At 58.0% G+C, this 26801-nt stretch overlaps 3 protein-coding genes across 11 annotated transcripts in view; 2 read left to right on the forward strand and 1 right to left on the reverse strand.

Moving 5' to 3' along the window:
* DOCK6 (dedicator of cytokinesis 6) overlaps window positions 1-22535 on the reverse strand; it is a 41176-nt gene extending 18641 nt beyond the window's left edge. For 5 of the 7 annotated variants that reach the window (XR_004278353.1, XM_032311566.1, XM_032311556.1 and 2 more), the window contains exons 1-23: window positions 22435-22535; window positions 15679-15766; window positions 14948-15123; window positions 14650-14718; window positions 14307-14436; window positions 13259-13471; window positions 11636-11721; window positions 10249-10315; window positions 9998-10147; window positions 9048-9128; window positions 8775-8928; window positions 8512-8639; window positions 8320-8413; window positions 7644-7806; window positions 4498-4615; window positions 4336-4406; window positions 3978-4116; window positions 3781-3882; window positions 3061-3147; window positions 2396-2627; window positions 1964-2125; window positions 1141-1304; window positions 492-596 (exon numbers count right to left, since the gene is read on the reverse strand). Coding sequence is in view for 6 of the 7 variants with exons in the window: in XM_032311566.1 (XP_032167457.1) it covers window positions 492-596; window positions 1141-1304; window positions 1964-2125; window positions 2396-2627; window positions 3061-3147; window positions 3781-3882; window positions 3978-4116; window positions 4336-4406; window positions 4498-4615; window positions 7644-7806; window positions 8320-8413; window positions 8512-8639; window positions 8775-8928; window positions 9048-9128; window positions 9998-10147; window positions 10249-10315; window positions 11636-11721; window positions 13259-13471; window positions 14307-14436; window positions 14650-14718; window positions 14948-15123; window positions 15679-15766; window positions 22435-22478 (2823 nt within the window). In the remaining variant the exon portion in view is untranslated. The remainder of the gene's footprint in view (window positions 1-491; window positions 597-1140; window positions 1305-1963; window positions 2126-2395; window positions 2628-3060; window positions 3148-3780; window positions 3883-3977; window positions 4117-4335; window positions 4407-4497; window positions 4616-7643; window positions 7807-8319; window positions 8414-8511; window positions 8640-8774; window positions 8929-9047; window positions 9129-9997; window positions 10148-10248; window positions 10316-11635; window positions 11722-13258; window positions 13472-14306; window positions 14437-14649; window positions 14719-14947; window positions 15124-15678; window positions 15767-22434) is intronic. The other 2 variants (XM_032311587.1, XM_032311576.1) reach the window with 1 other exon arrangement.
* On the forward strand, window positions 5893-7644 carry ANGPTL8 (angiopoietin like 8). The gene is made up of 4 exons (XM_032311641.1): window positions 5893-6204; window positions 6386-6547; window positions 7060-7169; window positions 7274-7644. Exons 1-4 carry the CDS (start codon window positions 5908-5910, stop codon window positions 7299-7301), a joined length of 597 nt encoding a protein of 198 aa, XP_032167532.1. The 5' UTR covers window positions 5893-5907; the 3' UTR covers window positions 7302-7644.
* LOC116572499 (atherin-like) lies at window positions 21933-26801 on the forward strand. Of its 3 annotated transcripts, none has more exons than XM_032311655.1 (3): window positions 21933-22337; window positions 25656-25749; window positions 26505-26801. In XM_032311655.1, the coding sequence occupies exons 1-3, from the start codon at window positions 22091-22093 to the stop codon at window positions 26683-26685; spliced, it is 522 nt and encodes a 173-aa protein (XP_032167546.1). In that variant the 5' UTR covers window positions 21933-22090; the 3' UTR covers window positions 26686-26801. The 3 variants fall into 3 exon arrangements, 2 of the variants coding, with proteins under 2 accessions (XP_032167546.1, XP_032167551.1); XR_004278372.1 differs by lacking the exon at window positions 21933-22337 and adding an exon at window positions 24193-24805; XM_032311660.1 differs by lacking the exon at window positions 25656-25749.

The raw sequence follows: 26801 nt of genomic DNA on the forward strand, positions 1-26801 counted from the left end.
GAGAACTCGGACCCAGGTGGGTCCTCAGACCAGATCCCTGGGAAGGGGCAGAGTAAAGGGAGCTGCCCGCAGAGGTGTGTGTGCCTGAAACAGGAGGGGAGGGAGAGCCCAGAGGGTCAGTCCCAGCCCTTTGGCATCCTTGGGATTGCTATGTCAAGGGGACAGCTGAGAGTCTCCTGAACAGGGTGGATTAAAGGGAGTGACAGGCCATGCGACGCAGTGAGGTTAGAGTGGCTGGATTTGCATATTCTTTGCATGCAATTTGCATACTACCCTCTTCCCTCCTGTCTCTGCCTGAGGCCCTGGCAAAAGGCTGGTTAAGATGACCACAAGGCCTATAACACTGACTCCACAGCCCCTAAACAAAGGCAGGAGGGGTCTGCTGCCTCCTTCAGGCAGCCCCCCTAGGTTAGTGGGCCACAGCCGGGAAGGTGGAAGGAGCTCATGCCGAGGTGGAGTGACACGCGTGCAGGCGCAGGTAGGGAGGGCACCTGTCTGGGGTCGGCCCCGCAATAAGGAGGTGCCCGTCGCAGCACAGCCTTGCTGCCTCCTGGAGCATAAGCAGAATTCACCCAGGAGTGTGAGCGGTCGATACCCTGGAGACACACGGGGAAGTGGTAGAATCCATGGGCAGAAGGCAGGGAGAATGGCGCAGATCACCGAGCGGGAGCACTGTTCGGGGCCGTACACGCCCCCTGGGTGCCCACACGCAACCCTGGCAAGCGTCTGTGCACGTCTGTGTGTGAGGTCCACGCGCATGTGCTCCCTGTGGGCGGCCGGGCGTGGGTGCACGTGTGCAAGTGCCCTGTGCACACACATGCGTGTGGTCTGTGAGCACACACATCTGTGGGTATACGCGCGTATACACACCTGTTCCACTATGTCCACACAGCTTTTGTCAATCGGGCCAACCTCCGGCCACCCATCCTTGGGTCGGCCTTGGAGTGCGGAGCCCAGGGCAAAGTCTGAGTTGCCGCCCCTGAGCTGTGACAGCTGCAGACCAGCCCTCCTGCCCAGAGTCAAGTCCGTGCCGCTGTCCGGCACTTCCTGTACCTCCGTCCACCCTAACAGCCTTCACCCGCCCCATCTGCCAGACGGAGCCACTGAGGCTAGAGACCCCAGGGCCTACCCTCGCCCTACCTTGCTGGCCAGGATGCGGGAGACCTCGTCGTCCACAGAGCCCGGGGCCACGGCCAGGTCAGGGTTGCTGCTGCTAATGCTCTTAGAGCGGGCCAGGTAGAGACTGGCAGGGCGGCCCGGGCCACGGGCCAGCGTGGCAGGCTGCACGGCCACTGGAGGGGCCCCTGAGGATGGAGGCAAGATGGTTAGCCCCTGCCTGTTCCCGGCTGGCTGTCCTGGGTGAAATCGCTCTCTGCCTCTGAGCCTCCAGGCTTCTCGCCTATAAAATGGGCACACTAGTGGCCGCTGTCTCACAGTGATTCGGGGGAGATGGGGCCTGGCACGCACTATGTGCCCAGAGGGGTTAGAGGTTAGTATTCATGACTTAGCAAATAGAAAAGAATCCAACTGTATTGAGCATTCACTGAACCAAACCTGTTGTACGAATTACTATCTCATTTACTCTTACCAGCGCCCGCATGAAGGGATGACCACTATTATCCTTGTTTTACAAATGGAAAACAGACCCAGAAAGGTGAAGTCACTTGCCCAGGGTCACAGAGTTTATAGGAGACAGAGCTGGGATTCAAACTTGCGCAGCCCAACTGCGTCTCTGATTCAACCTATGGCAGAAGCTTGTTGACTGGCTGAATGACCCACTAGTCAAGCAACAAAAACCACCAACCTGGGGGTGAGGGAAGGAGTGAACACAAAGTCTCTCTCGCAAATTGCCCAAATCAGCCAAGGTCTGGCCTCTGGGCCTTTGCACATGCTATTCCCACTGACCGGGATGCTCTCCTCCCAGACACATCCTGTCATCCGGGGCCCTCCCACCAACACTTACCACTTGGGAGGCTAGGCTCGGTGCCAGGCAATCGGAAGGCATAGTGGACATAGGCAGCCAGCAGCGGGCAGTGACCGCGGGCATCCTGGGCAGCCTCTAGACTCCGGTGGACAAGGCTGACCACATGGGCCATTGCTTCAAAGGCCCCACGACCTAAGTTCACTGCCGGGCAGAACAGAGGTCAAGTGCTAAAGCCCACGGCCTTCTACCTCTCCAAGGAACCCCTTATCTCCCACCTTTCCAAGGGGTTGTGGGGCCAATGAAAGGGTCACAGCACACCTGCTCTGGGCCCAGGGGGGTTGGGAGCCGTTTTTCAGAAAGCAGAACTGAGGCCGGAAAGATGAGTGGGTTAGAGGAGGTCACCCAGGACCAGGGGACCAGGGGGCCCCTTTCCAGATAGGGAAACTGAGGTCTGAGGCTGTGCCTGCTCACCGATCTGGCCGCCAATGATTGGAGGCCGCATGACTAGACGGACAAGCTTGTCCAGCACGTGGTGGGAGAAGGCGACAAGGGGCTCAGGGCTGGCGAGGCGCAGGGCTGCTAGGCTGGCCCGCAGCTCCTGTTCCACGGTGTTCTCACTCAGCACAGTGTCCTTGAGGCGGAATGGGAAGGCCCCCTCCTCCAGGACGTGCACCAGAGTGAAGAACTTGTCCAGGTGAGGGTCCTGAGGGTGGGGGGGGGGGGACCTGGGGTGAGCGGGGGTGTGGGGGAGGGGCCAGGGTTCCATGGCTGGGAAGACCCTGGAGGGTTGGGGGTGGTGCTCAGTGGGCAGAAAACCAAGGCCGCGGATCAAAGAACTGACCACGAATGAGGAAAGGATGAGCCAGGAGCTGAAGGGAGGAGAGAGGGATGGAGGAGTGACCACAGAAGCAGCAAGGGGCACGTGCGGAGAGGAGAGACCACGTAGAAGGCCAAAGCCCCAGCCAGGAGGGCCACTCGCACGGCCGCCCCCACCTGACTCAGCAGCTTCCCTGGGTGGCAGGGCCTCGCTGATCAAAGTCACGTCCGTGGCCCGAAGCCAGGCCTCCCAGTCAGCGGGAACTGTTGCTCAACCCCAGGGCCAGACTGCTGGGTTCCCCCCACCCCCTACCCCCTACCTGTGGGTGCACAGAGGACACGGCAGTGAGCTCCACGCTGAACACGCCCTTGTGGCCGTCCACCCAGCGCATGCCTGGCAGCGCCACCTGCAGGAGGGACACGCCCTGCACTGATTGCACCATTGCAACTAGGGTGCAACAGAGTCGTGGGGTGGGGGGGGTTGCACAGCCGGGCGCCAACCCCAGGGGGATGCAGACGGGAGGGAGTACTATGGGGGTCCCCTGGGCAGGCTGGAAGCCTGGGGTACAAACGGAGAAGCAGACAAGGGAAGCCTGGGGTGTACATTACTAAAGGAAATGAATCGGGCAAGAGCACGGTGGGAGAACTTGCGGGGCCCAGGCATTCACGGCAGCTCAAGAATAAGTGGGAGGGTGACAATATTAATGGGGGTGAAGGGCCCTGGAAGAATTACTGGGGGGATCGTGGTCAGGGAGGCAGGCAGGGCTGCAAACGGAGGACTGCAGCAGAAAGGCCGTGGTAATGAGGCCAGGCTAGTGGGGGACAGGGAGGGACACGTGGGGATAGTAGAACACATAAAGGCAGTAATGGGGGGGATGGAGCAGCCAGAGGCCCTAACAGAGGGCAACAAGGCTCCCAAGGGTATTGATGGGAAAGGAGGGCACGGCACAGATGGGGGACGATGAGGCAGGAGCCTGGGGAGTGTTGTCGGGGGGGGGGGGCAGGCACTGGGAGGGGAGGCAGGGGGCCAGGGCACATACGTCTGGTGTGAGCACGGAGTAGCTGGGCGGGGGCTGGTCCACGGACACAGGGAGGCAGAAGGGGCCAGTCCTCAGGCGGCCGTGCTGCAGCAGTGGGATCCACTGGGAAGAGCCTAGGGGTTAGGTCTGGGGCCAGACGGGGGTGGGGGGCTGACAGCAGGACTGGGGGCGGGGGTGAGGGCTGGTGGGAGTCTCACAGTGAAGCCCACGGGAGTCTCTAGAGCTGTGCCCGGCCTGGGCTGGCAGCTGACATGGTAGAAGGTGAACAGCAGGTGGTGGTTCTCGGTCACACAGGCTGGAAGACGCAGCTTGAACTCCTCGTAGAACTCTGGGGACCTAGGAGGGGACTCTGCTGGGGGCGCGGTGCCCCCAGGCCTCCCCAACCTCTCTTGCAAGTCAGACCCCAGCGCTGCCTTGCCCTATGGTCTGCTCTCTGCCACGGAGTCCCCGCCTGCTGTCCTGGGGGCAGCCTCCTCCCCTCCTGCCGCCCCACCATGTCCCCACCGTGTCCCCACCGTGTCCCCACCACCGGCCCCGTCCCGCCACCCTGCATACTTGTTGTGGTAGACTACCGGGGTGAAGGCCTCGCGGGCGAACTCACTACAGCTGGACTTGCCAAAGATGACCTGGGAGATGGTGTGCATGAGGGGGCCCCCCTGGGACACACCCCCCGAGGACCGCCCCTCACCCCCCTCCCCACCCCCCGCAGTCACTGACCGGCAGGGCCTGGCTGGGGTCCTCGCCTGCCATGTACTGCACGCGCACAGTGAGGTTGCGCACGGAGCCCTGACGGCTGCTGAAGTTCAAGCAATGTGGGTACACGTACAGCAGGTTCCTATGGGGGCGGGGGGCGGGGGGCATCAGAGGAACCAGTGGGGCTGGGAGACCGGGGGTTGGAGGGGGGTCGGTGATGGCCACGCAGTTGAGGCACTAAGGGCGGCGGATGCAGCTATTAGGGGCACCAGGTGGCCAATTATAGACATCTGTGACTGGCAGAGATGGGAGACAGGTGGGCGCCCTGGAAGCACAGATGGGGGGAACAGTATAGCAGAGGGTGGGGACACAGAGGGGCTTTGGGGTCACTAATGAGGCACAGGGAGGTGCTGAGCAGGGACAGATGGGTGCTCAGGGTCAGGGTTCCAAAAAGGTGGCCCAGGTGGCCAGTAGTCAAGCCTGAGCCCCACGGGGGCTGACCCGCCCCTCTCTTGGCTCAGGGGCCTGATTACCCTTCCCCCAGGAGACGCCACTAGAGTTATGAGGCCTGTGTCTCAGGTGGAGAAACTGAGGCCAGCATCAGAAGTGGGGCTGGGCTAAAGTCAGAGTTCTGCCTGTCTCTCCCAGCAAGCCCAACACTCCTGGGCCTCAGCTTCCCTATCTATATAATGGGGCCATCGAGGCTCCTGGCTCAGCCTTTGCAGCAATGCCAGTCACGAGAAACAAGGGGAGTGACAAGGATCGCCCTGAACGTTAACACGGAACCTACTGCAGGCCCAGCTCTGTTCTAAGTGCTCAGCACGAAACAACTCATCTACCTCTCCAAGCAGCCGAAGAGAGGGGGTGAACGTTCCTCTCATTTTATGGGGGGGTGGGGAATAGAGGCACTTGCCCACATTAATCCAAGGAGCAGAAATGACAGCTAGCACTGATCCGCGCCACACATGGGTCCTGGCCCCACTCCCCAGCTTTCAACCAGGCCAGCACAGACCCCAGCATTGCAGGCTTGTGGGAAGGAAACCAGCTACCGCCAGGGCGCTGAAAGCCGGCCAGGCAAACCACCAGCACTAAGACACTCACGACCCTCGCTGCTGTGTTCACTGTTACCGTGGTCGTCCCTTCTACGGGTGGGGAAACTGAGGCTCTGAGCTTCAGATTCCACCCAGCAGGGCCTGGGCCTGTCCTCAACCTGTGCCCCCCACCAGTCCACAGCTGGCCCCAAACCCTAGCCGGCGTGATCTCAGTGTGGCCTCACCGGACACTTGCCTGATGCAACTGTCGCGCCACCGCCAGGCCCTTGCACAACCCAGGGCGCCCAGCTGGTCGGTTAACGATTGACCGGGGGTTAACAGGGCGCTGGGGCATAAAAGGTGGCAGCAGTGGCGCCGTGGCCGTACCCTCAGAGCCTCAGCCATGCCCACTCTCGCCCTGTGCCTATTATGCGTCCTGGCCACGGCAGCCCAGCCTGCCCCTGCAGCTCCCGTTAGGGGCCTGGAGCTGGCTGAACACGAGGAGCTGACCCTCCTCTTCCACGGGGCCCTGCAGCTGGGTCAGGCCCTCAACGGTGTGTACAGGGCCACGGAGGCACGGCTGACAAAGGCTGGGCACAGCCTGGGCCTCTATGGCCGTGCGCTGGGCCTTCTGGGGCAGGAGGTCAGCCGGGGCCGGGATGCAGCCCAGGAGCTACGCACAAGCCTGCTGGAGATGCAGGTGGGCACTGCAGCTGGGGCACTGTGGGGTGGGTAGGAGTTTGCAATAGAGTTGTCTAGGGTAACCAACTGTCTGGGTTTGCTCAGGAATTTGGGGGCAGGTGTCCCTGGAATATAGGACTCTATATAGGCCAACAAAGACAAGCTGGTCATCCTATTAACATCCGCTATTTCTTGAACAGATGGAGGAGGATACCCTAAAGCAGCAAGCAGAGGCCACGGCCCGGGCACTAGGGGAGGTGGCCCAGGGACAGCAGGTGCTACGGGAGAGCATGCAGCAGCTGGAAGTCCGGCTGAGAGGCGCTTGGCTGGGCCATGCCCAGCAGGAATTTGAGGCTTTAAAGGTAAGAAGTTCCCAACCCGGGTGGAGTGGAGACCGGTTTCCCACAAAGAACTCACTTCTCAGCCTTGAGTCCCAGGGCATCTCCAGATCAGCCTCACAGGGCCATGGCCTCTGACCTAGGTGACCCTGGACAAAACCCTTATCCTTTCCTGTGCCTCAGTTTCCCCAATTGCAAATAAGGACAACAATCTCAGAGGAGGGACAGGGATTCAACATAGATAAAATACTCTGCATGGGGCAGGGGATATGGAAGTTCATAAATTAATACTAAAAGAGTAACTGGTAGTATTTCTTGAGTGCCCAGGAACTACCCCAGCCATGCCTCTTAATAATCTGTATCATGCTTACAGCCCTCCCATGGCACAAGTCCTATGTCATCCCCATTTAACAGATGGGGAAGTTGAGGCCACGGAGCGGCAGTGACGTATTAGGGCACACAGATGCAGCCCTGGGCAGGGCCAGGGGACAGGAGGTGAGTCAGCCCCAGCTGAGGTTTCTGTCCCGACCCCACAGGCCCATGCAGACAAGCAGAGCCACATCATATGGGCGCTCACAGGCCACGTGCAGCAACAGAGGCGGGAGATGGTGGCCCAGCAGCATCGACTACGACAGATCCAGGAGAGGTGAGGCTGGAGGGGGTCGGATGGGCGGGGCTGCTGGGGAAGAGGTGTGCAGGGCACCCAGATGGGGGTCCCTTTGCCTTGGCTGAGCCTTGTCTCCCTTCCAGACTCCATACAGCGGCACTCCCAGCTTGAATCTGCCTGGGGTGTGGAACTGAGGACCAGTCTACACTGAGGGACGCTGCCATGGCCATGGCCCCCACACAAGGAGGAGCTGCCTGCCCTGTGGGGTCGCCGGGGCGCTGGGTCCTGCTTCTGGCCATGGAGAAGAGACAGAAGCAGGTGGGGACACAGGCAGAGGACATGGCGCTGTTGAGGAGACGGGGGCAGGACATGGGACCCTTCCCATGTATACACCCCTCCATTAAAGCGGAGTAGATACGGCTGTCTGAGTGTCTGGGAGAAACGGTACCTTGCTCTGTGAGATGCCATGACTAGCCCCCATTCAAATGCCCAGCTGGGCCTCAGGGGCTGTACCTGTAGCTTGTGTGGGGGGCATAGACCTCACGGGCAGGGAACTCCAGGATCTCTTTGGTGGGCCGGCCTCTGGGGTCTGGGTACGGCTTGACATGAAGCAGCTCCGGGGAGAGGCAGAAGTGTGGATTCTCAGGGGCCGGGGAAATGTCGATCTTGAGCTGGGCTGGGGAGAGAGGGGAGTGTTTGCAAGGGCCTGGGAGCTTCCAACCCCGGCCCCACCTTCTGGGCTTTAGGTTGGGGGCTCTGACGTCTCCATCATGCCCTCTAGTGGCTGTCCTTCAGGAGCTAAGGCCAGATGTCACCCTTGCTTGCTGTATCTTGCCTCCACATTTGATCGGCTCCACATTTGTGTGGCTCGGTCGTTAGGGGTCTGCCTTCAGCTCAGGTCACGATCCCAGGGTCCTGAGACCGAGCAGTGCATAGGCTCCCTGCTCTGTGGGAAGCCTGCTTCTCCCTCTCCCACTCCCCCTGCTTGTGTTCCCTCTCTCGCTATCTATCTGTCAAATAAATAAATAAAATCTTAAAAAAGAAAAAAGATCCAGCCCCTAATTTCAGGGGATTTATGCATCACGGTCACCAGCGGGTCCCCGGGGGCTGGCCCAGCAGGTCCTCAGGGTGGGTTTGCTGAGTCACTGCATGGAAGGGCCAGCTTTCATTTACGGGGCGCGCCACGCACCCGTCACGGGCCGCAGGCGCCGCAGGAGAGAAGACGGGCGCCGCATGTCAGCCAGGAACTTGAAGAGGTCCTCATCACTGAGCCGCTCGGCCTCCTGCACAGGACATACCCACGTAAACTGGGTCCCGGGTACCCACAGTGGGGTAACGTCTGTCCCTGGGAAACCCTCCCCCAGCCCCACGGCCATGACACCTGCTTAAAGAAGTTGGTGACAGTCAGAGTGGCTGGGCGGAATCCGGAGAAGCTGCAGGTGTCGTCCCCACTATTTGTCCGATCTTGGGGTCCACGCCGGCGGCGGTCAGTCCAGGCCGGTCGGCGCTCTGGGGGGGGCGGAGATGAAAGGGAGGCGGGAAGGGCCAGAGGGACAGAGTCAACCTTGTACCAAGTCCAGCCAGCAGAGGGCGCTCCCTCCCCATTAGCCCCCGCCCACTGACTGGTCAGCCCCGCCTCCTCACCTCCCTCGGAATCGGAGTCGCGGTCCGGCTGCCCCGCACTGCTCACGATGTTGGCCAGGTGGACCGCGGTCCAGGCGAAGGGCATGCGGTAGCGGCCCAGGCGGGTGCAGAACTGCTCGGCCGCCAGGCGCAGCTTCTCCAGCTTCTCTTTGTTCTGTGGGGGAGAACCCACCCCAGCACACCCCACAAGCTCAGTGCCCCAGACCTACAGATCACAGGATATGCCCTGCCCCGTGACCCCTTTACCACCTCGCTCAGCCTCCACATGCTTACCTTGGCCGTGTCCACCTCCTTCATCACCATGTAGGGCTCGCAGCACTCGCTGATGTCCCCCTGCTGCAATACTTTCTCCAGCTGAGGGGCAGGCGGGGCCAGTGAGGCACTGCTGGGACCCCAATCCCACCCCATTTCCAACTGTCTGGCCCCCTCGTCGGTCCTCAGACACTCCATCCAGCTAGGGCTCTCGCTCCAAAACCTCCCATGGCTCCCACTGTCCTCGGGATTGAGCGCTAGCCACTGGATTGCCCGGCCAGCTGCCCCTCCCCTGCCCTTTAAGCCCACTCCAAACCCAAGTCTCCATATTTTCTCTACATTTATATTTTTGTTAGTATACAAAGAGGCCATTCCAAGCATGGCCGGAGGCCAATCCGGACCACTCGTGGGCTGTGGGAGCCTAAATAGGTCCCTAACCCATTCTGTACCTCAGTTTTCCCCATCTGTAAAATGGAGGCCATGGCAACCCCCACCTCCTGAGGCTGCTGTGAGGTTAAAGGTGGGAATCTCTGTGTAGTCTGACTGACCGTGAGCAGTGCCTGCCTGTAGGTCAATGTCATTAATGTAACTGAACTGAATATCTGGGGAAAGGAAATTTGAGCTCAGTCCTAGAACTAGAAAATCTCACACAAATGTGCCAACTAGGTCTTTCTTCCCCTAATAAACTGAAAAACTCTCAACTTAAAGAACATTCTAAATGTCCATTTGCACATGCCAGGCCACCCACTTGTGGGTCTCAGCTTAACTACTGCCTCTCCACGGAAGCCCTCCGTGATTTCTCATCACCTAGGTTGGGTCAGGAGCCTCCTCTGGGCTTGCCCCACTGCCTGTGCTTCCGTGACAAGACTTTATCACCCTTCTTGGTGACCTGCCCATCCTCTTCCATGAAAGCAGGGACCACACTTCTGGTGTTTACCATTATCACCCCCTGACCCAGCCCCAGCGGGCACCTTGATGACCAGGAAGATGTCAGGTGAAGGGTAGGTCACGGAGAAGATGGCAGAGCGGGCCAGGGTGGAGATGGCAGGGTGGGTGCCATGGGCCCGCAGCAGCCCCTTCATGGAGTCCGAGTTCAGGTCAAAGTAGAAGTTTTCTGAGATCTGGGGACACGAAAGGCAGCTGGGCCACCACCTCCAGGAAGCCCACTGCCCTGCAACAAGGAGGAAGGTTGGGGTAGGAAAGGGAAGAAAGGGGCTCCTACCTTCTTTTTCTCCCGCACATCATACAGGGCCAAGATGCCAAAGATGGGCTCAATTTCGATCTCAAACCTACAGCGAATGGGGACTTCCTGGCAGAGGCCATCCCTAACACTCCCACCACCCACACACCCCACTCCCTCTTGAGACCCAGCCCAGACATGGTACATTGTGATGGTGGTGGGGACTAATTTCCATTGGGCCACACAAAATTCCTACTGAAGGGCTTGCAGGAAAGGCCAGACTCATTTTGTAAAAGGGGAAACTGAGGCACAGAGAGCCTCCCCCCCACCCTCAGCCATATAACTCCCACTGAGCCCTTCCCCTGAAACTATGCCCCTTATTCAGCTGATATAGGAGAAGCTTTTGGCACCACAATGCCCCCAATCTTGAAGTTCTCAACTCCTGGGCTTTCCTGCCCCCCTTTCTGGGGTGTCCTCTGCCTCCCTGGGCTGAGTCCCATCTGACAGTCCCCGTAACCCCCTCCCCATCCCACTCTGCCCTGCTAGCCCCCACTCATCCTGCGAGTCCTAAGGAAAGCATCTTAAAACTTACAATTTGAGGCTCCCCAGTGTGCCCAGAACAAAATCCTACATGGTCCAGCCCTGCCTACCCCTTGGCCTCATTTTTCCCTCTTCAGACACATCTCAGGCTTTGGGTATGTCATGTCCCCCCACCTAGAGAGCCCTGTGTGGTCATCCCACGGTTACATGTCCTGTACACAGTAGGTGCTCAATGAGTGTTTGTTGAATGACTGGATACTTGCAGAGCTGGTTCCCAACCCTAGTGCTTGGGGCAGGCAGCCCACTCGGGCCTCAGGCCAGAGCAGGGCCTCCCTTTCCTGCCCCCATCCAGGCAGGAACTCAGGGTGGGGAGGGGCGGGGCTGGGCTTAGGTCCAAGGCCACATCCTGTTCAGATCCATTCCCACGCACTTCTGGCTGCTCCCAGGGACTGATGTGGAGGGGGACTCGGACAGCTGGAAGCCAGGTCCAGGGTCACGAGCGCCCCCTCCAGCCTGGGTCCCAGCAGAGCGAGGGCCAGACTCTGGCCTCACAAGTCATGTGATCTCGGGCACAACGACTGCCGCTCTGTGCCTCAGTTTCCCCCCACCCGCGCCTGTCTCACAACGCTGTGAAGATAAGGGGTAATGCATGTGAAGGGCTGAGAACAGAGCCTGGCACACAGTTGGTGCTTAAGGCCTGGTGGCTTTGAAGAACGAGAAAAGGAAGTCTTATTTCCCACCTAAAAGTGCCCGGATGGCCTCATCGGTCACAGGGCCGCACACCGTCATGGCCCGGCTTGGGCGGTGAGCGCCCAGTGCACGTAAGCACCGGGACATACGTGGGGCCTCGCACGTCTGAAGGGAGGGGTGGGGCAGCACGCACACTCACTTCAGCGACAGACACTTGACCAGGATCCTCTGTCCAAAGTGTTCACGGGGTGGCTCCGGGCGGCTGCAGCGTTCCACGGCCTCATCCTACCAAGAACCAGGGAGGGCAGCTGGGACACATCCTTCGCGAAGGGCTTGGAATGCATGGCATGAGACCAGCTCTATCCCCAGCCTGACTTAGGTTTCTTGCAGCTCCTTGTCTCTGTGCTTTGGTGCACACTAGTCCCCCTGCCTGGAAGCCCCTCCTTCTCCCTTTGCCCTGTTCAGGTCACAGCTTAGCTGGCACTTCCTCCAGGAAGCCCTCCCTGACTTCCTGAGGCCTGAGCAGGCTCCTCATCCAGGTGCTCTCCATACCCTATTGCAAAGGGCCACATGGCTGGGACCCAGAGGGCCACGTGAAGGCCAATATTCGGCAACTCACTGCGGCACCACTCGGCCTGGGTTGTGATTTCTTGGTAGGAGGGCCTCTCCCCCACTACACTGTGAGCTCTGAAGGCGAGGACCAAGTCTATCCTGTTCATGGCTGTACCTCCAAGTCTTGCCATGCATGTTGGTCAAATAAATACAGAGGTACACAGTAGGTACCTACTAAGAGGTGGTTAGATAAACGTAGCTACCTACAGAAAACATTTGATTAAGGATGACAGGACATACAGAGGGATATACTCTAGGCCCCCAGTAAGTATGGATTGAATAAACATAGGGGTATACAGCAAGCACTCAATAAATGGCTGAATGAAAACAGAGGTGTATATACTAGGCCTCTAATAAGAGTTGGCTGGGTAGGGGTGCCTGGCTGGCTCAGTTGGTAGAGCCCACGACTCTTGATCTCAGAGTTGAGTGTTCAAGCTCCGTGTTGGGCACAGACATTACGTTAAAAAAAAACTTGGTTGGGTAAACGTAAGTACTCAAGATATTTGAGTTGCTTCAGTGCTGTTTGATTAAATAAAGGATTATACAGTAGGCACATAATGAATGTTGGTTGACCAGAGTAGTATATAATAGGTGCCCCCAAAATGTTAGTGGATGAATACAGGAGTGTATATAAAATAAAATCTACTGGATAAAAGCACAGAGTATACACTAGGTGACCAATAAATGTGACATGGGTCAATATAGGCATATATAGGAGGTTCTCAATAAATATCAGTTGATTAAGTTGTTTGATTAAGGAGACTATACACAAGCATACATTAAGTATCAGTTGAAAGACTACAGGAGTATATGCTAGGTATCCAATAAACGCTACTGGGATAAATCCAAGGGCATATAGCTGACATCCAATAAAAGGAATCGAATAAAAAACGAGGTGTACAGGGGTGCCTGGGTGGCTCAGTTGGTTGAGCCTCCCACTCTCGATTTCTGTTCAGCTCAGGATCTCAGGGCTGTGGGATCGGCTCTGCACTCAGCCGGAGTCTACTTGAGATTCTCTCTCTCTCCCTCGCCCTCCGCCCCTCCCCTCTATGTGCACATGCGCTCTAATAAATAAGTATCTTTAACCACCCCCAAACAAAAACAAATGAAAAACCCCAGGGTATACAGTAGGCACCCAGTGAATGTTGTGGGGTACCATACAGGGTCAGGTGCGTGGGTATGGGCCCTGGGTGGGCTTGTGGGCTCCCACCTCATCAGGTGCAGGGTAGAGGGCCAGCAGGGCGCGGGGCCGGTGCTGCCGCCGCGCAGCCTCGTTCCGCCGGTCCACATCCTCAGGGGCCGTGCGCTCTAGCAGCGAGGGTAGCAGTGAGTCAGCTGCCAAGTTCCTCAGGTCAAAGATGCTGGAGGCACCGCTGCTTCGCGGGGTGTCCTCTGGGGAGCCCGAGGAGTGCCGGGGGTCATCCTGCCGGTGGAGGAGGCACAAACACGGAGCGTCAGCTAAATGCACCTTCAATCCCGCTCCAGTGAGACTGTCCTCGTGCCCAATCCGTAGATGGGTAAGCTGAGGCCCGTGGGATGGGTTCACCATTACAAGGGTCACTTTAAGGCTTTGCTGAGACTCTTTCTAGAACCTTCTGCCTGGGAGGGGTGGCCCTCCTTTATTACTGTTCAGGGAGGCTACTCCTGGTACCAAGGTAAGGACATGTGTGGGCTGGGCTGGCGAGAACCTTCTGTGCGGCTTTGCTCACTGTCACCAGGGGAGGGAGAGTTCCTCCCAGTGGGACTGTTGCTGGCTCTGGGTATCCCACCTGACCTCCCCGCCCCAACTCAGCTATATGGTCAGAGGCAGACCACCACGGTCCGGACCCCGACTCAGCTCTGTGACCCTGTGTCCCTGAATCCAGCACAAGGGGCCTCGGGAAGCTCATCTCTGTCCAAAAATAGTAACAGTGGAAGCGATAATAATAATTCTCAGTAGGATTATTGTGGGCATAAAGTAGAAGCCTGATGAATACTGGCTCAAGACCCAGTGAGCCTGTGAAGCTCCTCGAATCACCTTGCTGTGCCTCAGTTTATCTGCAAAATGGGTGTGGCCCTGCCTCCCAGGATAAAAGACGAGGACACGCTAAGCCCTTAATAAGTGTGCATAATCATGACCCTGAACTTTTAGCTCACGGGGCTGACACATTTCCTTTCGGGTTCAAGGCCATTGCGGTGGCTTCTCATCCCATGTGACCAAGAGCTGGGGCCAGAGCCCACACACACCCCCCCAACACACATGCCCTGGGCTCCCTCACCGAGTCCTCTGGGCCGGACCTCTCATCCCCCGAAGTGTCCTGTTCAAAGACCTGGCGAGTGAGGCCCTTCTGCCGCTCTCGCTGGGTCTCCGCGGTGATGGGGCTGTATGCCGCACTCAGATGCTGGTACCTAGGAGGGAGCAGGGCTGGCTGGTGGCAGGGATCAAGGCACACCCACAGGTGCGTGTGATGCCTGCACGGCCACCCACCCTCCCCGTGACCCACCAGGGAAGTCCAGCTGCCCTTGCGGGGAGTGCGGTCAGATAAGCAGGAGGAGTGGCCCAATGGGCTCAGACCTGACCTCTCAACCCTCTGCCCAGAGCTGCCCCTGAGCCAGACCCACCTCCTGTGGGCGATGAGCCAATCCTCCGTGTACATCTCCACCGCGGCCCTCACCTGGGCATCCAGCTTTCTGTACAATATAAAATCAGGGTAAACAGAGGCAGGGCAAGAGTGTTCATCTTTCCAGTGCCTGCGGGGGGGTGGCGGGGGCACAGCATGCCCGTCTGCCTGCTTTGGAGATGTGGAGATGGAAGCTCAGAGAGGGAGGGTAACTTGTCCAAGGTCACACAGCCATGCCAGGAGTTGAACTGGGGGCTGTTGGGAACTTGATGGAAGGAAGGGCGGGGAGCTGAACCCACCCATCCTCGGGGATCCCAGGCTCCGTGGTCCGGCATTCCCGGGGCTGTAGCAGGAGCTCCAGGTCGTCAGCTGGAAACTCAGCCAGGTCCCGGAGGGGCCCGGGCTCAGCGTCTGGTGGCCGGCTCAGGAGCACATCCTCGAAGTCCAGGGGCTCAATGACCTCAGTCAGTGGGACCTGGGTTGGAGCAAGGTGACTGTGGGCCGTGCCCTGGGGGTTGAGGAGGGGCAGGGGGGTGGGAGCGTGGGCCTGGGCTCGAGCAAGAGGGTGGTGGGAGCCATGGAGAGTGTTGGAGCTGTGAGGAGCTGGGGAGGACAGTGACCTCAGACTCTCTACCCCTCCCCGCAGGGCCTGCCCCGCCCCTCTTTCCAGGCAGGAAATCACACCCTGTGCCTGGAGGGGCAGGGTTACGCTGGAAGGAAAGGCTAGCGCTGCAGAGAAAGACAATTCCTCAGGCCCCACTCCCTCTCCGCTGCAGCTGGGAGTACCTCCCATCCCCCCCCCCACCCCAGTCTGGGTGGTCCCAGCAGCAGGAGGTGGGGTGACATCAGGTTGACCACCCACGGGGCTGCCACGGAGCCCCCCCAACCGCGAGGCACTGCAGGGAGGGGACAACCCTCCCCACCCACAGGGAGAGAGGAGTGAGGACCCTCCTAGCCAGGCCGGGGCAGAGGGGAACCCCACATCTGCTAGAGAGCAGGGTCCTGGAGGGGGCACCCCCCAAACACGTACCCCCAGGGAGCTGCTACTGCGCCGGCTGGAGTGCGGAGAGCCGCTGCGCTCCCGGGACACCTGCTTCCGCACCTCCGCAGCCACCGTCCTGGGGGGACAGGGAAGGGGCCACTGAGGACATGACAACCTGGGCAGTGGGGCCCTGGGAACTTCACCTCAGGCCCATAAATTCATCCTCAGAGCGGAAAATCCAGGCCATGGAAGGGAAAAACCCAAGCCACGGACTGGGAGAACCCTGAGTTCAGGATCTGCAGATCTCAGCCTTGGGGTCCCAGGGCTCGTGGCTGATACAGAGACCCCAGGACCCACCCCCCCTCCAAGCTGGGCCTGGGGCCCTTCCAACCCCCACCAAGCACAGATGGAAGGATTTGGTCCCTGCAGGGCATGAGGGTCACGAATCCTTCTTTATCCCAGATGCCCAGCCTAGGTCCAAGTCTGACTGGCCTGTCCCCTGGTCCCTGCCTTGGTTTCCTCATCTGGCGACCTCTGCCCACCCTACCTTCCATCCAGAATGTGTGTCCTGTCCCTTCCTTGCTATGGGGTCTTGGGCAAGTTACTCCTACCTCTGAGCCTCAGTGTACCCAACTATACTTAAGTAACCTCACAAGGCTTGTGGTGGGGAGCTGAGCAGTGGGCTTGGCATTCGGGGGGCACTCCATACCTCATTCTCAGGGAGCCGGAGACCAGGCTGAGCATGTGTTAAGAGGCCAGCATGACTCACAGAGCACACCCAGTAGCCAAAGTCTGGGCTGTGGCTTTCCTAGGCCACCTGCATCTGTGCTGGCCTTCTAAGTCAGGGAGGAGGAGGTTGAAGGGGTAAGACCCACAGTGGAGGGGCCAGCAGAGGAAACTGGGACTTGGTACCCCCAGGCCCTCAATTCCTTCAGCTGAGCTTGGAAGGAGGGGAAGGAGAGAAGAGAGCCGCATAGTTATTTGGAGAAGAGGATCCCAGGCAAAGGGTACAGCAAGTGCAAAGACCCTGTGGCCAGGCTCTGTGCTCAGAGCATGGAGATTCCCGCTTCCCTGGGTCTGTATGACAGCAGTAATAGGGCTATGTGGTCCCCACGGAGGCCCAAGCACCAGCACGCGCACACACACACACACACACACACACACACACACACCCGCCGCCAGGAGGTACTCAATACATTTTTCTTAGGAAACAAATCCCTCCCAATTTCCCTCCTGGTCCAACCTGCCTAAATCCATCGTGAGTTAGAAGCCCCAGACCTTTCAGCTGTGTGGCTCTGGGCAGGTAGGCTACCCCTTCTGGGCTTCAATCCCTCTTAAAATTGAAAAGGCAATTGTCTGGGTGTTTGGGTATTATTCCCTTCCATTTTCCACTTTTCTGTGTGCTTGGAAGTTTCATAATGAAAAGTTGTAACCCCCCCCAAAAGTGCTATGCTGATCGCAAACCACGGACCATGGATGAAATTAATGTGTGTGGTGCGCTCAGGAGAAGACAGGTCAGGGTCGGGGAGACTGGGGCTAAGGGGGGGTCACCTGGAAGCCTCTGAAGTCAAACAAAACTTGACCATGACCCTGATCCAACGTGGGGGCCTCCAGCTGAGACCTCAGCCTCATTCTTCTGCCTCTGTATTCTATTTACTTCCTCTCTTGACTGTCCCAGTCTTGCTTCTATTGTTTTGGGGGTCTGGGGCTAGCGAACGGAGGATCGTCCAGGAAATTCAAAGGGCGTCCCAAATAAGCTATTTGTCCTCAAATTCCCAAAGTTGGGGCTGCCTCCTCTGGAAGCCTGAGCACACAGGGTCTTGGGGGATGATTTATAAAAATGCGGGGACAGGGCGCCCATCGGTGCCCTGGTCCCAGCTGTTCTGCAGCTGCGGCCCCAGAGCGGGGGGGGGGAGAAGGGAGGGCAGGGCCTCCCACTTCATTTTGTCTTTGGCCTTGGAGAGATGGCCCCTGAGTGGGAAAAGGCCAGGTCCTTGCCACTGTGGCCACAGGAGCCACTTTCCTGTGTCACCAGGCTCTGTAGTCGGACCTGCGCAAGCAGGGATGAGTGTCATCCCCTCTCTGGACCTCTGGGCTCAATGCGGCGCCCACACCTTATCGAACTGTTCTGAGTTTAAGGCTTGGCACACAGTAAGTGCTCGATTAAGGCTTGCTGTCACTAAGTTGCCTTAAAAGGATCCTGGGAAACTGGAATTTCTGGCCCTGCTTTTTCTGCTGGGCCAGAAGGGGCCCAGGAGGGGAGCGAGGCTCAGAGAGGGGCAGGAGGCATCTAGGCTCACAGAGCTGAACGTGGTTAGGTGCCCAGAATCAAACCCCTGAGGGCCAGAAGTGAGTCTGCGCCCCCCGCAGCACACGGTACTCCACATGCCCATGATGGAAAGCAGGGCCAAGAACAGGTCCTAGAGCCTATCTCTGCCGTGTCCACACTTACCATCCCCCACAGTGGTCCCACGCAGCCTCCAGGTTTCAGGACCGCCCAAACAAAGACAATCCTTGGATCCCTTCTGGGTGGCACCTGCCTCTTTTGCATGCCCATGTGGGGTCATGCAGGCATGTACCCTGAACATAACCTGCCCTCCTGCCATCTTCCCCGGCTCCCTAAGGGCAGCCCTGCCCGCTGGGCTGCTCAGGACCCATGCCTGGGAGCCATCCCCACTTCCTCTCTCTTTCTCATGCCCACATCAGATCTGCTTCAGACACCCCCATGGAGCACATTTTTTAGAGGAGGCAAAATGTGGGTCTAAATATACTGGTTTTTCTCAGGAAGTGATCTCAGGATTACTATGAGAGAAACTGCTGAGATCAGGTGGTGGGTTAGAGCTACTAGGGAAACAAATCCCCCTAAGCTGAAAGCTAGCAATCCTATGGGACACGACACAGACACTCGGAGGGGAAAGATGAAGCAGTGGCATCACTGGGAATTCATGTGAGACTGCAGACCTCACCCCAAGGCTGGGCAGATTAACAGAGGTCTACTCCCTCCAGGGGAGAAGGACAATAAAACCAGAAATGAGAATGACATAAGACTCTGACGCTGTGTGTTCCTACTTGGGTAAAAAAGTGAGGGAAGAAGATGAGTCCATTTAAAACCATGGAGATTTCTCTTTATAGCACACCCAAGCCCTCCTGGACTGGCTGCACATTTTAAAGACAAATGATCTCCCTGTCAGCAAGAGGAACTCTCATCTGCTGCTGGGGGAAGCCCTTTGGACAATCGTCTGGAATGACAGAGCGAAGCTGAAGATAAACCAGTCCAGCAATCCCACTCAGAGGCATAGACACTCGGGATAAAACACGTGGCTGGGAATTTCCCTGGCAGCCCAGTCATGACAACCCCAAGGGAAAAGATGTACGTGTTCCTTGATCAAAGAGGGAGACAATGTGCATGGGAGGAATAGTATGCAGCAATGAAAAAGGATGCACCCGGCTGCAGGTAATGGCTTGGGTGAGAGACTCGGGCCACACCAGCCTCGATACCCAACGTGATTCCACTGATGAGACGTTCTAAACAGGCAAGAGTAGCCCATGGTGCAGAGGGACCCAGCTCGGCAGGGGACATCATAACTCAAGAGAGGAAGGGAGGGAAGCCACCATCAGTGTGCAGTTGGCTAAGGGACAGAACTAGGTGCAGATCAGGAGAGGCAGCTAGCTTAGGTGGCCCAGGAGATCAATACTGCCTTTGTCTTGACCTGAGGGATTGTTCCCCTGACATTTGTTGTTTTATTGTTGTTGTTTTGTTTTTTAATTTTTAAAAAAGATTTTACTTATTTGAGGGAGAGAATGAGAGAGAGAGAGAGATAGAGAACACGAGCAGGGGGAGGGGCGGAGACAGAAGCAGAGTCCCTGCTGAGTGGGGAGACCGATGCAGGGCTTGATCCCAGGAGCCTGGGATCATGACCTGAGCCAAAGGCATACGCTTAACCAGCTAAGCCCCCCAGATGCCCCTGCTTTTTAATTCTTTTGAAAATAAACTCTACCCCCAGTGTGGGGCTCAAACCCATGACCCCGAGATCAAGAATCCCATGTTCCACTAACCGAGCTAGCCAGACATCCCCCTGAGCATTGGTTCTATAACTACTCTTTTAAACTTTGGACTTTTCTAGATGCATGTCAAATGTCACCATTATTTTAAAGGTAGAAAATAGCGGCGCCTGGGTGGCTCAGTTGGTTGAGCAACTGCCTTTGGCTCAGGTCGAGATCCTGGAGGCCCGGGTTCGGGTCCTGCATGGGGCTCCCTGCTCAGCAGGGATCTGCTTCTCCCTCTGACCCTCTCCCTCTCATGCTAACTCACTCTCATTCTCTCTCTCCCTCTCTCTCAAATACATAAATAAAACCTTTAAAAAAAATGAAGGTAGGAAATAATAATACGTGTGTGTGCTCAAGTTTGCAGATATATTTGGGGACAGGGGTGGGAGGGAGCCATTTCCTTGAAATCCCAGAGGCACCTTTGGAATTTGGTTAATACACGTCTCTTTGTCCTCCCACGCCTCCAACGAAGTCACTATTTCCTTGAGTGAAAAATGCCACCGGCCCCGCATCAGATACCCGGGGCAGGGGGGAGGGGACAGTGAGAGAAGATGCCACAATCAGATGCCTGGAAGAACAGGGGATACCTGAGGACAGGAAGAGTGACACGGTTGCTGAGACTGTTCTGAAGTCTGTGGCCCCACGCTTCTGGGCTCACTTCCCCACGAGAGATGCTCGACAGCCACCTAACCACTGTGAGTCCCACTTTGCATAGTTATACCTACGTCGACAGGCTCTGGTGACACACAAATGGCATTTCCACTGGGGACCAGCCAGCCATAAACATACTGTGAGCGCTGGCCATTACCGCCACTCCATATTGTATTTTATTTGTGAAAAAATGAACACGTTATATTGCTACAGGAATGTTTGTCCATGTTATTTACATCTATAAGAGTTTGTAGTTTTAAGTTGTCCCCCCCCCAATTTTTTTTTTTTTTTTTAAGAATCTGTTCATTAGGAAACTGGGGGGCTGTTTAATATCTGGGTCAGTATGGCACTGAGGAATGAATGACTGAATGATTGACCAGATGAATTCAGGCCCAGATCTGAGCATGTAGACACCTGGGTGTCCAAAAGGCTGTTACGGAGGCCCTGGCAGAGGACGGCTGGAAGACTTGAGCCTTTTGCTTGTGGTTCACTGGGGTCCCAGGAACATTCTCTGCTCTTCTTACCCTGGGCTCTATAGTATCTGTTCCCCAGGGCAGAACCCTAGGACCTCACTTTTTTACTGGAGTGGAAGCCAGGAACCAAGAACACAGAGACTGAGTGGCAAAGAAACAGGTTCAGAGAAGCCAAAGGTCCAAGACAGAGAGGCAATTTGGGAACATAAAAATAACAGAACATAAAAATTGCCTGACCGCTATGCTCCAGACACATGGTCACATGTGTGACCTCTGTTCAGAACTCCTCATGGCTCCCACCTCACTCAGGATACCAGTTAAGGTCTTCCCCACAACCCACAAGACCCTGAGGGATCTGCTCCCACTGTCCCCTTCCTCACTCTGCTCCAGACAGTCAGATGATTTATTTGTAAATACACTATGTCTGCTTCTGCCTCAGTGCCTTTGCACTTACCCTTCTCCCATTTTGGGATTGCTTTTCCTCCACATACGGGCACGGATGCCTCCCTCACCTCTTCGGAACTTTGCTCAAATATCACCTTATCATCCAGGCCTTCCTGATCTGCCTCCCCATCCCACCCATTTCCTTTCCTTGCCATGTGCGTCCCCATAGCACTGGCACTTATCATTAATACATAATCTACTTGATTGTGCTACTCCTCTGTCTACCCCATTGTATTTGCCACCAAGGGTGGATCTTTCCTTGTGTCTCCATCAGGCCAGCTCTGGACGGACAGGGAGCTCTTTCACTTGGGTGTGGCCAGCACAGGCCCCGGGGTGGAGAGGACCCCCCGTGGGCCAACTCCCACTGACCATGGAGGCAAAGACAAGAGAGAGGCTCTTCAGCCCTGGTCTGACCTCCCCCTTCCAGGCTGAGTCTCTTACAGTCTCCAGTGGCCACGGAAATGGATCCCCCAGCGCCTGGCGCCTGTCCCCTCCCCCGTCTGCCCACCAGCTGGTTGGGTCCCCAGCCCCCACTCCCTCCATTCAATCACCCATCCATCTCCAGCGCGTCCAGCCGGTGCTGGGAGAGCCTGAAGCAGGGCTGGGGGCGGGGGGCCATCCACAGCTGTCCCCTGCTCCCCGGACAGCTGGGCACGGGACCCTGGCAGTGGGGGAAGAGCACGGGAACCTTCCCGAGGGGCCTCCAAGGCCTCCAAGAGCACCATCCCTGTTCCCAAATCCCGGCCCCAGGAGCATCCCAGCCCCGCGCCAGGCAAGAGGATGGGTCGCCAAAGCCCCTCCTGCTCCCTCGCCCTCGGACTCGGGGACCCAGGAAGGACCCGGAGATGGCGAGGAACGCGGAGGGCTCCCGATACCTGCTCTCCCCGCGCCACCGCCTCCAGGAAGGCCCCCGGACACGCCCCCACGCCTCCCCAGCGGCGCCCAGGGCGGACCTCCGCTCAGCCGCCATCGCACTCGCAGCCCCGCCGCGGCCCCAGCGGGGACCCCCGCCGCCCTCCCCGCCTCCCGCCGCCCCCGGCCCCCGCCAGAGGAAGCGGGCCGAAGCCGGCCCGGGCGGAAGGGGCTTGAACGGTGAGGGGGACACCGGGGCCGGGGAGGGCCGGACCACCCCGGGGCGGGGCCCGGACACGTGCGGGTGTCCCCGGGAGGGGCCCGGCAGCCGAGCTACCTGTTGATCTTGTGCGCGAAGGCGCGGCGCTCGGCGGCCGCCATGGCGCCGCGCGGGTCCCGCCGATGCCGCCGCGCGCACCGTCCCCGCCGTGGTTGCCGCCACCGCCGCCGCCTCCCGGTTCTGGGCTGCCCGGGCTGGGCGGGGCCGGGGCCGGAGGCGGGGCCCTTCCGGGTGTGCGGGGCGGCTCCGTGCTGCCCCTGCCGGCCGGAGGGGCGCGGGGACCCCGGGCCGCCTCCGCGCGCTCCTCGGGTCTGCGGTGGGGAAACTGAGGCTCTGCAGGGGGCAGGGGAAGAGAGACGCCGGGACCGAGGCCGGGGGGTGTCAGACTCCGGGGGATGCTCTTTCTGCGCTCTGATTAATCACCACGATCATCCGTAATAAGTATAATGTCAAGCGTTTATGAAGCACGGCCCTGCAATTCACAGGTGCGGAAGGAACGACCGGTTTCCCATTTTGCAGATGGGTAAACTGAGGCACGGAGCTGCTCAGACGCTTGCCTAGGCCTGAGGGATCACGGGGGTCTCTAAGGCCACTATGGGATGTTCCCCAGTAAAGGACGAGGGAAGCAGAGGGGTCCAGCTGGGCTCCGAGATGCCGGACGATGTAACTGGGGCCTGAGCGAGCGAGTCCGGGAGTCTGGACTGGCCTGGCTGCCTTCACTGGAAGGAGGATGTGGGGATGTCTTAGTTTACTTGTGGTGTCAAATCTCTCCCCAGTGGTTCCTCTCCCAGCTCCAGTGCAGCGGTCTTCGAGAATTCTCCAGCCCTCACTCGTACCCCGGATGTGCCAACCCCTTGCTCATCCCCAAGCCTTTGCAAGGGGCGGGTTCCTCCTCCCGACGGCCCTTCCAGCCCTGGTCAGAAAATGTCCCAGGCAGAATTGGGGAGTGATTGATACGAGGGCACAACTCTCCCTCAGGGCTGTGGATATGCTGCTCTTTTTCCCATGAATTTGTTAGCATTTTCCTCCTTCTTACAGGTGAGGAAACTGAGGCAGAGAAGCAGAGGAACTTGCCCTACCTAAGCAAGTGGATCAGTATGAGATCCTGAGCCCAGAGAAGGGAGGCTCGGATTTCCGGGGGAACCCTCATACCCTGCCACTCAACCCCAAGCTCTAGAGGGCACAGCAGGGCTGTTTCCCAGCTTGGCATGTGACATGTGTATCTATCAGCAGCCCACGCACTTGCACTTGTCTGAGTGGTCCAGCCACTTTGACCAGGAGCCTCCAGGTGCAACCCCGCCCATCCCTCTGCTGTGCCCCACCCCATGTCACCCTCACCCCAGCCAGCAGCCATCCTGGGCTAAAGTCCCTGCCTCGCCTTTGGGCTCCTGGGAGCCAGGCTGGGCAAGAAACATGGAGATGAGCAAAAATTGGTGGGTTTCTCCCTTCCGGTCTGCCTCCTTCCAGCCCACACCCCATCATGGTGGGTCTCCCGGCTCCTGCTCTTGGCCCTTGAAGTTTGTTCTCACCTCAGTGTCCAGAAAGAGCCCAGAAATACCTGAATCAGGTCAGGTCCCTCCTCTGCTTAGAATCCTCCCTGGCTCCCACCTCATTCAGGGTAAAAGCCAAAGTCCTCCCCAAGGCCCACAAGACCCTGCATGATCCGCCCTCGTCCCCTCCCTCCTCCCCCACCTCTCCAGCTGCTCACCTCCTCAATGTCCTCTGAGCCCTAGAGCACAGCTCCCGCTTCGCACATGCTGTTCCCCTTCCCACACGGGGCCGCCATTACCACCCCACTTTTGCAGATGAGAAAACTGAGGCCCAGAGAGGCAGAGCGACTTGCCCAATGTTACCCGGCGAGCCAGGGTCCGATCTGTGATTCCAGATTTGTTACCGGGGGAGCCTGATCCTGAAATGTGTGTTTCCAAATACCCCCAGAGCCCCAACCCCGGGCCGGATTGTGGGGCCCAGGGACGATCTCTCAACCTCTCTGAGTTTCCATTTCCTCATCTCCTCCACAGGGGGCTTGAGGCCCGTCCTAGCACTAGGCACAGACCTGGCTTGGGAGTGCCAAGCTCCTGGCCCTTGTGGGAACTGATTCTACCCAGGAGCCGGTGGAGGCTGCGAGCCCCGTGACTCCAAGCTCCATCTGGGTGGAAGGCCTGCTTCAAAGATCCCTCCAAGGAAAGGCCCTGCCCCCGCCGCCTGGAGCTTGCTACCTGCCCTGGTGCCTACCAGACCTGATTGGTGAGACAGTTCCTCTTCAGGGCACGCCAGGCCTGACTCAGCCAGGCGGGGTGAGGGTGCCCCCGGCAGCTGCTCAAACAGACAAGCTTGGCGGGGACTTTGGCCTCCTCTGGCTGCACGGAGGAATAGGATATGGGGACAGTGCCTGTGTACCAGGGAGGAGGGGACTTCCCTTGTCCAGGTGGGAGATGGCTGGGTCGGGTGGGGGTGGGGCTGAGGAGGCGGGCAGGGGCTGAACCTCCCTTCCCGTGAGTGATGGAGTGGAGCAGAAGATAGCTTCTCTTCAGACCAGCGCCCCTGCTGTTCCCACTGCCCAGAATGCTGTTCCACTCACTCCCTCCTCTGACTTCTGGCACTCCATGAAGATCTGTTTCCGGCCTCTCTCTCCTCCATTCCCCTGAGTGGCTGCTCAATGCTTGTTCTAGAACCTCACCATCTGAGTCCGTGCAGCATTATCTGTATGCTTGCCTGTCTTTCTATGTGGGGGCAGGGAGCAGTTGCCTCCAGCCCTTACCCTTGGCCTGGAATGCTGGTTCCTCTGCTCTTTATCTGAAGAACTTCTATTGGTTCTTAGGTCTTCCTCGACCCCCTCCCTTCCCTGCCCAAGCTGGCTCAGGGGCTCCTCTGAGTCCTCCTGCCTCCAACACCCGGAGTTCCCCATCACAGCCCTGACTACACTCACTTGTAACTCCCTGTTTCCTTGGTGTCCCATCTCTCCCACTCAAATGTCAGCTTGTGCGCGAGGAGCAAGGACTTTTCTCTGCCTTACTCATGGTTATGTCCCCAGCACCCGGCATAGGGCTGTGTGTATGTATACTAGGTGCTCAATAAGAGAATGAATGAGGCAGAGTGGTACGGGGTCTGGGGGTCAGGGGACTCTGACACCTCCCTGTCCCCTAGTGCCTACTATGTCCACCATCAGTGTGGTGGGAGAAGCCAGCCCTGTAGCAGGAGGGGTGAGTGAGGGGTGCAGGGGGCGGGTAGAGGAAAGTTGAACGTGGGAACCCACTGCCCCCTGGTGCCTATGACAGGAATGACAGGCTCAGCCAGCTCAGGACCCTCGCCCTGCCCTCAGCCCTTCTGCCCACAGGCACAAGGAAAGCCTTCCTCTTGCCACACAGAGAGGTAGGTGGGGGAGGGAGTAGTGTGCCCGTAAGCCCGGGTGGTGGGCCCAGGATGCAAAGGCCATCTGTTCAACAGGCATCTCCTGAGTACCTGCTGTATGCAGGCTCCTACTAACCAGCCCCCACCCCCGTGGGGGAGGGGTGGTCTCATCACATGAGGTCATCAGCCTGCAGGTGCAGGAAACTGAGGCTGGGAAAAGCAGCCACCCATCTCAAAGCACACATTTGAGTCATAAAACTCGAAACTGAGTCTGTTGTATTTAAGGAACTCTCTCCCTTGGCTCTTCAGATGATTTTGGCAACTTGGAGAATCACGTGAATGAATGAATGAATGAATGGAGAGGTGTCTTGAAGCAGGTGGTGAACTCCGAGCCGGAATGGCCACAGGCAGGACTTAGAATCCAAAGAGACCTGAATTCCAGTCCCAGCTTGGCCACACCCAGACTGGGTGACCTTGACCTGGGGCCTCTATGGCCCTCAGTCTCCTCACCTGTGAAATGGGATATTACCTTCAGAGCTGGCCCTATGGGGCTGTGATGGGGAACCATGAAGTGTTGTCAGGACAGCACAGAACCTGGGTGATGCCGCCTTGTCAGGCTGTTTTGCCTGCTGCTTCTGCAGCAGGGAAGGAAGTTGGAAGCCGGCTCGGGGGCTCCAGGCCTGCCTTTGGGAGTTAAAGTCACAAAGACAAAGGCTGGGCTGGGCCCAGAGAGGCCAGAAGGGCAAAGTGCAGTCTTCCTGTTTTCCTTTGAACAGATGGCCCAGCCGCCGGATGCTTGTCTGTCTGGATGCTTGTCCATCATCCCTGGAAATCACTCCTGTCTCTCTCAGTGATACCTCTGTGAAGTTTGCTCACCTTCCGGTGCTCTTACCACATCCCCACGTTTGGGGGAGGGATTCACCAGGGTCCCCAGACACCCAAGGGGTTTGCAAATAGAATTCCGGAGCTCTTCCTTAGAAGGAAAAACGTGAATAGCACTTGCTCCCCCTTCTTCTACTCGTTGGAGCTGCCCTGTGCCTTCCTGTTTAATGTGTTAAGAAAGATGCCCACCT

Source organism: Mustela erminea, chromosome 1 (assembly GCF_009829155.1).
Source record: "Mustela erminea isolate mMusErm1 chromosome 1, mMusErm1.Pri, whole genome shotgun sequence".
Classification (NCBI taxonomy): Eukaryota; Metazoa; Chordata; class Mammalia; order Carnivora; family Mustelidae; genus Mustela; species Mustela erminea.

Excerpts from the sequence above, each read along its gene's own strand:
- ANGPTL8 (XM_032311641.1), top strand. The coding sequence starts at position 5,908 with ATGCCCACTCTCGCCCTGTGCCTATTATGCGTCCTGGCCACGGCAGCC. Across the intron at positions 6,205-6,385 it reads CAAGCCTGCTGGAGATGCAG|ATGGAGGAGGATACCCTAAA; the intron begins GTGGGCACTGCA and ends TTTCTTGAACAG. Across the intron at positions 7,170-7,273 it reads CTACGACAGATCCAGGAGAG|ACTCCATACAGCGGCACTCC; the intron begins GTGAGGCTGGAG and ends TCTCCCTTCCAG.
- LOC116572499 (XM_032311655.1), top strand. The coding sequence starts at position 22,091 with ATGGCGAGGAACGCGGAGGGCTCCCGATACCTGCTCTCCCCGCGCCAC. Across the intron at positions 22,338-25,655 it reads GGGCGGAAGGGGCTTGAACG|GAATGACAGGCTCAGCCAGC; the intron begins GTGAGGGGGACA and ends TGCCTATGACAG. Across the intron at positions 25,750-26,504 it reads TCCTCTTGCCACACAGAGAG|ATGGCCCAGCCGCCGGATGC; the intron begins GTAGGTGGGGGA and ends TCCTTTGAACAG.